The 9992-nt window shown below is 48.2% G+C and overlaps 1 protein-coding gene across 1 annotated transcript in view; it reads right to left on the minus strand.

The window, feature by feature from the left end:
• Positions 1 to 4181, minus strand: part of LOC141213689 (uncharacterized) — a 316710-nt gene extending 312529 nt beyond the window's left edge. The window contains exon 1 of the mRNA XM_073665291.1: positions 4113 to 4181. Within this exon, the coding sequence (XP_073521392.1) occupies positions 4113 to 4138 (26 nt within the window). The 5' untranslated portion in view covers positions 4139 to 4181. The remainder of the gene's footprint in view (positions 1 to 4112) is intronic.
• Between the last annotated feature and the right edge of the window lie 5811 nt (positions 4182 to 9992).

Here is a 9992-nt window from a genome sequence, read left to right on the forward strand (position 1 = left end):
ATTATACTGTATGTGGGGGGGATGGCGGTACTGTGAGAACATTATACGGTGCGGGGAAATAGAGGTACTATGAGAGCATTATATTGAGAGGCTTAATGACCGCAGTGGCTCCTGCGACCGACCCCTACTTCAGCTGGATGTGTTCTCGGACTGACATTCAGCTGAAGTGCCACAATACACGCTGCTGACCAATCAGAGGCCAGCAGATGACATCGGCATGTACGCCATTAGGGGGCGCATGGAAGTAACATCATGCTCTCCTGTCGCTTGCAGCTGAAGTCAGCGGCAGCTCCAGAAAAAAGACACCGAGCGGCGAGGGAGCAGAGGGAAGGCGAGTATAATGTTTTGGTTTTTTTAATCAGCGAGTACACGGTGCCCTTGGCCATACTACTACATGTAAGAGTATGGGCTGTGCATTATACTACATGTATGGACTATGGGCTGTGCATTATACTACATGTATGGACTATGGACTGTGCATTATACTACATGTATGGACTATGGACTGTGCATAATACTACATGTATGGACTATGGACTGTGCATAATACTACATGTATGACTATGGGCTGTGCATTATACTACATGTATGACTGGGCTGTGCATTATACTACGTGTGGACTATGGGCTGTGCATTATACTACATGTACGAACTATGGGCTGTGCATTATACTGTATGGAGGATTATGGGGAGTGCATTATACTTCAGTTATGGGGCCCCATCACTTCTATGTTCGCCCCTGGTGAGTGTAATAGTTTATTTTTTTCCATACACTAAAGAACAGAGGTAGAACGGGGGACATATACTAGGTTGAGGCCCAGGATAAGGGACATACATATACAGGGGGTACGGAAAGTATTCAGACCAGTTTAAATTTTTCCCTTTTTTTTTTTTTTTTCAACATCATTTTTATTTGATTTTTCAAAACATAAATATATAACATACATCTAATCTGGTACATAGAGAGGTCAGAGTGCCCGTACGCAGACTGGGTCTATAACAACTCTATTCACATATTTAATTGGTATAACAGTACATTTTTCACTCTTTGTTTCATTGCAGCCATTTGGTAAATTCTAAAAAGTTCATTTTTTTCTCATTAATGTACACTCTGCACCCCATCATGACTGAAAAAAACAGAAATGTAGAAATTTTTGCATTGGTGGACAGCCATTTTCAGGTTTCTCCAGAGATGCTCAATTGGGTTTAGGTCAGGGCTCTGGCTGGGCCAGTCAAGAATGGTCACAGAGTTGTTCTGAAGCCTCTCCTTTGTTATTTTAGCTGTGTGCTTGGGGTCATTGTCTAGTTGGAAGGTGAACCTTCGGCCAAGTCTGAGATCCAGAGCACTCTGGAAGAGGTTTTCATCCAGGATATCTCTGTACTTGGCCGCATTCATGTTTCCTTCAATTGCAACCAGTCGTCCTGTCCCTGCAGCTGAAAAACACCCCCATAGCATGATGCTGCCACCACCATGATTCACTGTTGGGATTGTATTGGGCAGGTGATGAGCAGTGCCTGGTTTTCTCCACTCATACCGCTTAGGCTGCGTGCCCATGATGCGTTTTTCAAGCGTTTTTGCTGTGGAATTTGCACAGCGTAAACACTTGTAAAACACTTGGTAATCCATCCCCCATGGTCCCCAATGACAATCCGCAATTTCAATACCCATGCTGCTGATTTTTCCGCAGCGTTTTTGATGTGCGGAAAAATTCACAGCATGTTCATTATTTGTGCGTTTACACATGCGGAATTTCCTTCTCAATGCATTAAAAAACACAAGGCAATTCCGCATGTCAAAAACGCGCAAAAAACACGTGTCAAATTCCACACGCGTTTTTCCAGGCAAGGGCATGCAGAAATGAAGCGGAAATTTTCCGCTTCATTTCTGCATCGAGGGCACATAGCCTCAGAATTATCACCAATAAGTTCTATCTTCATCTCATCAGACCAAAGAATCTTATTTCTCATAGTCTGGGAGTCCTTCTTGTGTTTTTGAGCAAACTCTATGTAGGTTTTCATATGTCTTGCACTGAGGAGAGGCTTCTGTCGGGCCACTCTGCCATAGAGTCCCGACTGGTGGAGGGCTGCAGTGATAGTTGACTTTATGGAACTTTCTCCCATCTCCCTACTGCATCTCTGGAGCTCAGCCACAGTAATCTTGGGGTTCCTCCTTTCCTCAACCAAGGCTCTTCTCCCACAATTGCTGTTTGGCTGGACGGCCAGGTCTAGGAAGACTTCTGGTGGTCCCAAACCTCTTCCATTTAAGGATTATGGAGGCCACTGTGCTCTTAGGAACCTTGAGTAATGCAGAAATTCTTTTGTAACCTTGGCCAGATCTGTGCCTTGCCACAATTCTGTCTCTGAGCTCCTTGGGCAGTTCATTTGAGCTCATGATTCTCATTTGGTCTGACATGCACTGTGAGCTGTGAGGTCTTATATAGACAGGTGTGTGCCTTTCCAAATCAAGTCCTATCAGTTTAATTAAGCACAGCTGGACTCCAATGAAGGAGTAGAACCATCTCAAGGAGGATCACAAGGAAATAGACTTGTGACATAAATATGAGTGTCTGAGCAAAGGGTCTGAATACTTATGACCATGCGATATTTCAGTTTTTCTTTAATAAATTTGCAAACATTTCTACATTACTGTTTTTTTCAGTCAAGATGGGGTGCAGAGTATACTTTAATGAGAGAAAAAAATAACTTTTTAGAATTTACCAAATAGCTGCAATGAAACAAAGAGAAAAATTTACAGGGGTCTGAATACTTTCCATACCCACTGTATATATCAGGATGGGGGGTGGTCGAAATCTCTCAACAGGTCCTATCAGACCCTAGTTATGCCTCTGATTGTACTGTGTGGGGGGGATGGCGGTACTATGGGGGAATTACACTGTGTGGGGTCATCATACATCCTGCATAAGGGGCATAATGGGGGCATTACACTGTGTGGGGGCATCAAACATCCTGCATAAGGGGCATAATGGGGGCATTACACTGTGTGGGGGGAATCATACATCCTGCATAAGGGGCATAATGGGGGCATCATACATCCTGCATAATGGGGGCATTACACTGTGTGGGGGCATCATACATTTAGCATAAGGGGCATAATGGGGGCATAACACTGTGTGGGGGCAACATACATACTGCATAAGGGGCATAATGGGGGCATTACACTGTGTGGGGGCAACATACATACTGCATAAGGGGCATAATGGGGGCATTACACTGTGTGGGGGCAACATACATACTGCATAAGGGGCATAATGGGGGCATTACACTGTGTGGGGCATCATACATACTGCATAAGGGGCATTACACTGTGTGGGGGGCATCATACATACTGCATAAGGGGCATAATGGGGGCATCACACATCCTGCATAAGGGGCATAATGGGGGCATTACACTGTGTGGGGGCAACATACATACTGCATAAGGGGCATAATGGGGGCATTACACTGTGTGGGGCATCATACATACTGCATAAGGGGCATTACACTGTGTGGGGGGCATCATACATACTGCATAAGGGGCATAATGTGGGCATCATACATCCTGCATAAGGGGCATAATGGGGGCATTACACTGTGTGGGGGGGCATCATACATCCTGCATAAGGGGCATTACACTGTGTGGGGGGGCATCATACATAAGGGGCATAATGGGGGCATCATACATACATACTGCATAAGGGGCATAATGGGGGCATCATACATACTGCATAAGGGGCATCATACATCCTGCATAAGGGGCATAATGGGGGCATTACACTGTGGGGGGCATCATACATCCTGCATAAGGGGTATAATGGGGGTATTACACTGTGGGGGCATCATACATAAGGGGTATAATGGGGGCATTACACTGTGGGGGCATCATACATCCTGCATAAGGGGCATAATGGGGGCATTACACTGTGGGGGTCCTGTACTCTGAGAACAATACGTTTCCTCCCTTCCTGTCTCCATAGTTGGGTCGTATGTATCTATTACAGGAAACAGAACAGAAACCTTATGATTCTTATAAAGGGGCAACACAAGACCCCAAAAGAGCCTCCGTGCTGAAGGGGTTAATGCCCCCTGCGCCCAGTAATGGGGTCTCCACATACCTCCACCTGCAGAGCCGCCACCACATATATGGCTGTTGTGTGCGCACAGGACCTGTGATGAGGTCACAGGAGGGGAGGAGTCAGGGGTCACATGATCAGGGGCCTCAGTGGATGCAGGACTCTGCTGTGCTGGTTGTCATGGTGCTGGATGAGCTGAAGTTTATGTGTGGGGTCAGGAGGGGTTTACAGAGTGGATGTAGCAGAGCCGCGCGTGTACGAGGCGTGCGGAGCGGAGCCGCGCGTTTACGAGGCGTGCGGAGCGGAGCCGCGCGTGTACGAGGCGTGCGGAGCGGAGCCGCGCGTGTACGAGGCGTGCGGAGCGGAGCCGCGCGTGTACGAGGCGTGCGGAGCGGAGCCGCGCGTGTACGAGGCGTGCGGAGCGGAGCCGCGCGTGTACGAGGCGTGCGGAGCGGAGCCGCGCGTGTACGAGGCGTGCGGAGCGGAGCCGCGCGTGTACGAGGCGTGCGGAGCGGAGATTTTATTCGATAATCTTGTTCTGCCCTTTTGATTCTCCAATGCACCAACAGGATTTCACCACTTTCTGAATGATATTTCTCTGATTACATCGGGAGATTTCTTGTGATTTATCTTGATGATAGAATTTTCTCTCCTGATTTGGATTCTCACCAGGAACATGTCCGTCTTGTATTAGAAAGGTGGAGGGAGAATTCTTTCTTTGTTACAATTGAGAAATGATTTTTTTTCTGTTCAGGAAGTTTCATTCCCAGGGGTAATTTTATCGGCTGATGGTTTACGATGGATCCTGGGAAGGTGAAAGCCATAATAGATTGGGTCCAACCTGGTGACCTGAAAGTGTTGCAACATTTTGTAGGATTCGCCAACTATTATAGGAAATTCTTTAGTTTTTTTTTCTCAGATTACTGACCTCACACGTAAGGGGGCAGATCTCAAGGTTTGGTCACCGGATACTATTGGGGCTTTTGAACAATTGAAGGAGTGTTTTATGTCTGCTCCTGTTCTAATCAAACCCGATCTCCAAGAACCATTCATTGTGGAGGTGGATGCTTCGGAGGTCAGGGTCGGTGCCGTTTTGTGTCAATGTTCCAAGACTCTGACCAATTTGCGGCCATGTGCTTTTTTATCAAGAAAATTTTCATCTGCTGAAATAAATTATGTGGTTGGGAATTGTGAGTTACTCACTGTTAAATTAGCCTTTAAAGTTTGAAGACATTTTCTGGAGGGAGAAGTTCATCAAATCACTGTGGTCACTGACCAAATGTCACGCTGTCTCAACGTACAGGAGGTCAGGGGCCTGAGCTGACCCTAAACGGGGGCCCTGACTAATCCCTCAACCTGGAGGTACTGTTAATGGTACAGAGGTCCAGGCCGCCAGCGTAACCCTAAACTCCTGAATATCCCTGAACCTCAGTAATCTAGTCCTGAGAAGGACCCCGATCACAACAATGGGGAACAGGATAGAAAATGCCCAAACACAGTACTAAACAAACGAGACAGTACAAGGGGAAAACCAAAAACCACCTTGCATACAAAAACTCACACCACAATTACAGAGGGAACAACAACAGGTTAGGAGATAAATGATAAAGGGAGGAAGGGAAGAAACCACACCGTATACTCTTCGCTCTGAACTCCACCAAACAACAATCCGCTCTGAAGGTCTGCAAGAAATGCTTTCACCGACAACTTCCCTATCAGACCAGCAGGTATTTGAAGGAATCCCAATCCAGCAGCATTAACTGCAGCTGGGCGAGGCTGAGCCTCGTCAAGCACAGAGGGAGAGAATTAACTCCCTCACTACCAAAACACAAAGCACCAAAAACTCGGCTGCGAGAAGTCAGGCTGTGTAGTCGCGACGATCTTCGTGGTGACACACCCGTGACAGTACCCCCCCTTCTACGAGGGGCCTCCGGACCCTCAGGGCCAGGTTTATCCGGGTGAGTCGTGTGGAAGGCCCGAATAAACCGGTCTGCGTTAATATCTGATGCAGGAACCCACATTCTCTCCTCAGGACCATACCCTTTCCAATGAACCAGGTACTGCAGGGACCGGCGACTAAAACGTGAATCGATGACTTTCGATACCTGAAACTCCAAATTTCCATTGACCACCACTGGAGGAGGAGGTAAAGGTGACGGTATCATTGGCGCCACATACCTCTTAAGCAAAGATCTGTGGAACACGTTATGAATTTTAAACGTAGGGGGGAGGTCAAGACGGAATGCCACCGGATTAATTATAGAACTGATCCTGTACGGCCCGATGAACCTGGGACCCAGTTTCCAGGAGGGAACCTTGAGTTTTATATTCTTAGTAGACAACCATACCCGATCGTTCACACTTAGGTCCGGACCAGACACTCTCCTCCTATCAGCCATACGTTTGTATCGGTTCCCCATTGTACACAGATTATTCAGTACCCCTCTCCACACTGAAGCGAGTGATGACGAAAATCGTTCCTCCTCAGGAACCCCCGAAGAGCCCCCTCTACTGAAAGTACAAAACTGGGGGTGAAAACAATATGCCCCAAAAAACGGGGACTTACCAGTGGACTCGCTCCGCCTATTATTAAGAGCAAACTCCGCCAGAGGTAAGAAAGAAGCCCAGTCCTCCTGGTTCTCTGACACAAAACACCGGAGATATGTCTCCAAACTCTGGTTCAGACGTTCCGTCTGACCATTGGTCTGAGGATGAAAAGCCGATGAGAACGATAAATGCATCCCCCGCCGAATACAAAAAGCCTTCCAGAATTTGGACACAAACTCAGACCCCCGATCCGACACCACATCGGAGGGTACCCCGTGAAGCCTCACAATCTCTCCAATGAACACCTGCGCAAGAGTTTTAGCATTAGGAAGAGCAGGAAGAGCGATAAAATGTGCCATCTTGCTGAACCTGTCTACTACAACGAGTGTGACCGTTTTACCCGAGGACGGCGGGAGGTCCGTAATAAAGTCCATAGACAGATGAGTCCAAGGACGCTCCGGGATCTTCAAAGGTAAGAGGGCCCCAGACGGATGGGTATGTGGGGTCTTAGAGTGCGCACAAACCCCACAGGACGCAACAAAAGTTACCACCTCCTTATGTAAGTTAGGCCACCAAAACCGACGCGAGAGGAGATCCACAGTTGCTTTACTTCCTGGGTGTCCTGCCAAAGCTGAGTTATGGTGTGCCTCGATCACCTTTTGTCGTAGCTGATCTGGAACAAACAGTCTCCCTGGAGGTCCAACAGGGGCGTCCCCCTGAGCCTCCAATACCTCCTCCTCAAGCTCAGAGCATACTGCCGACACCACCACCCCCTCTTGAAGGATAGGAACCGGATCATCCGTATTCCCGGCCCCAGGGAAACTACGAGATAAGGCATCTGCCTTCACATTTTTTGACCTAGGACGATATGTAACGACAAAATTAAACCTGGTAAAAAACAATGACCACCTGGCTTGTCTGGGATTCAGACGTTTTGCGGACTCCAGATATAGCAGGTTCTTGTGATCGGTGATAACGGTGACCGGATGGACTGCCCCCTCCAAAAAATGGCGCCACTCCTCAAAAGCTAACTTAATGGCCAAGAGTTCCCTATTGCCGACATCGTAATTCCTCTCAGCGGACGACAATTTTTTGGAGAAAAAAGCGCACGGACGCCACTTACCAGGGGACGAACCTTGTGATAAAACTGCTCCCACCCCTACCTCAGAAGCGTCTACCTCTACAATGAACGGCTGTGACGCATCAGGTTGAATGAGTATGGGTGCCGAGGCAAAACATTTTTTCAAGGAGGAGAATGCTTGACAAGCCTTGTCAGACCACCTAGAAAAATCCGTCCCCTTTTTTGTCATGTCTGTGAGAGGTTTAACCATGGATGAGAAATTACGAATGAATTTCCGGTAATAATTAGCAAACCCCAGGAAACGTTGTAGTGCCTTAAGATTCTCTGGCAGATCCCACTCCAGAACTGCCCGCACTTTCCCTGGGTCCATACGAAGACCGGACGCTGACACCAGGAAACCTAAAAACTGGAGTTCCTGTACGGCGAACACACACTTCTCCCATTTGGCGTACAGTTTATTATCCCGCAAGATCTGTAACACCTGCCTAACATGCTCCTGATGAGACACAAGATCAGGCGAGTAAATTAAGATGTCATCCAGATATATGACCACAAATTGACCCACCAGGCGGCGAAAAATGTAATTAACAAAGTGTTGGAACACCGCCGGGGCATTAGTCAGACCGAATGGCATGACAAGGTTCTCATAATGCCCCTCCGGAGTGTTAAACGCCGTCTTCCACTCATCCCCCTCCTTCATCCTAATCAGATTGTACGCCCCCCTGAGATCCAACTTAGAGAACCACTTGGCGCCCACGATCTGATTAAAGAGATCGGGGATAAGTGGGAGTGGATACGGATCTCGGACCGTAATCCGATTAAGTTCACGGAAATCCAGGCAAGGGCGTAGGCCTCCATCTTTCTTCTTCACAAAGAAGAACCCCGCGGCCACCGGGGAAGATGAAGGTCTAATATGCCCCTTAGCCAGACTCTCTGAAATATAATCCTTCATGGCCTGCTTTTCCGGACCAGATAGGTTATACAACCTAGATTTAGGTAAATTGGCCCCAGGAAGCAATTTTACAGAACAGTCATACACGCGATGAGGAGGTAGTTCCTGACACCCTTTCTCCGAGAATACATCCTCAAAGTCCCCCAGAAATGGAGGTAAGACCCTAGGAGTGACAGCACCGATGACCGTATTCATGCAGTTTTTATTACAGAATTCACTCCATTGGCTTATCTCCCTGGATTGACAATTAATAACCGGATTATGCTTAGTTAACCAAGGAAGGCCCAACACAATAGGAGTGGGAAGACCCTCCAACACGTAACAAGACAACAGTTCTTTATGTATTGCCCCCACTTGAAGATTTACGTTATGCACCACTTGCAAAAAACTTCCCTGACCGAGAGGCCTGTGTAACATACCTGGCGGCGTCCTTGCATAGTGGTCCATCTCCCACTGTGCAGGAGCGCGCACTTGATCTCCTGTCCAGAATGTCTCTCTGGCTTCCCTCCATGCTGTCTGTTTGTGTCTGTCTCTGCTGCTTAAGGGCGGCGCCCGATCACTTCCTGCTCTTTGTACCTGCTGTGGGTCACGCCCCTTGTGCGTCCTCAGCCTATTGCTGTCTTACACTTGGTATATAGCTCAGCAGCTCCCTTCTATCCCTGCCTGAGCATAAGTGTTTTCCTTCAGTGTGTGCTTGCACTCTGAAGGTGCCAGGTCCCGTCTTTGTTCCTTGTCTGCCTTTCCTGGAGGCTGTATTTCCAGGCCTGTCTGAACTTAGTCCTGTATGTCTCCTGCTTTGCGGTATCAGCTCCCGTGTCTGAACTGTGTCCTGTATGTCTCCTGCTTTGCGGTATTAGTTCCCGTGTCTGAACTAAGTCCTGTATGTCTCCTGCTTTGCGGTATCAGCTCCCGTGTCTGAACTGTGTCCTGTATGTCTCCTGCTTTGCGGTGTTAGTTCCCGTGTCTGAACTAGTCCTGTATGTCTCCTGCTTTTCGGTATTAGTTCCCGTGTCTGAACTGAGTCCTTTCTGTGTATCTTGTCTGTCCTGTCTGAACACGCTCCTAGCCTGTTCCTCCCGCCTTCTAGGGGCCGATTACCTAGACCCGCTCCTGTATTTTGTCTGTCCTGTCTGAACACGCTCCTAGCCTGTTCCTCCCGCCTTCTAGGGGCCGATTACCTAGACCCGCTCCTGTATTTTGTCTGTCCTGTCTGAACACGCTCCTAGCCTGTTCCTCCCGCCTTCTAGGGGCCGATTACCTAGACCCGCTCCTGTATTTTGTCTGTCCTGTCTGAACACGCTCCTTGCCTGTTCGTCCTGCCTCTCTGGGGGCAGTATTCCCA

This window comes from Phyllobates terribilis, unplaced genomic scaffold, assembly GCF_046119375.1.
Source record: "Phyllobates terribilis strain yellow unplaced genomic scaffold, ASM4611937v1 Scaffold_207__1_contigs__length_3498100, whole genome shotgun sequence".
NCBI lineage: Eukaryota > Metazoa > Chordata > Amphibia > Anura > Dendrobatidae > Phyllobates > Phyllobates terribilis.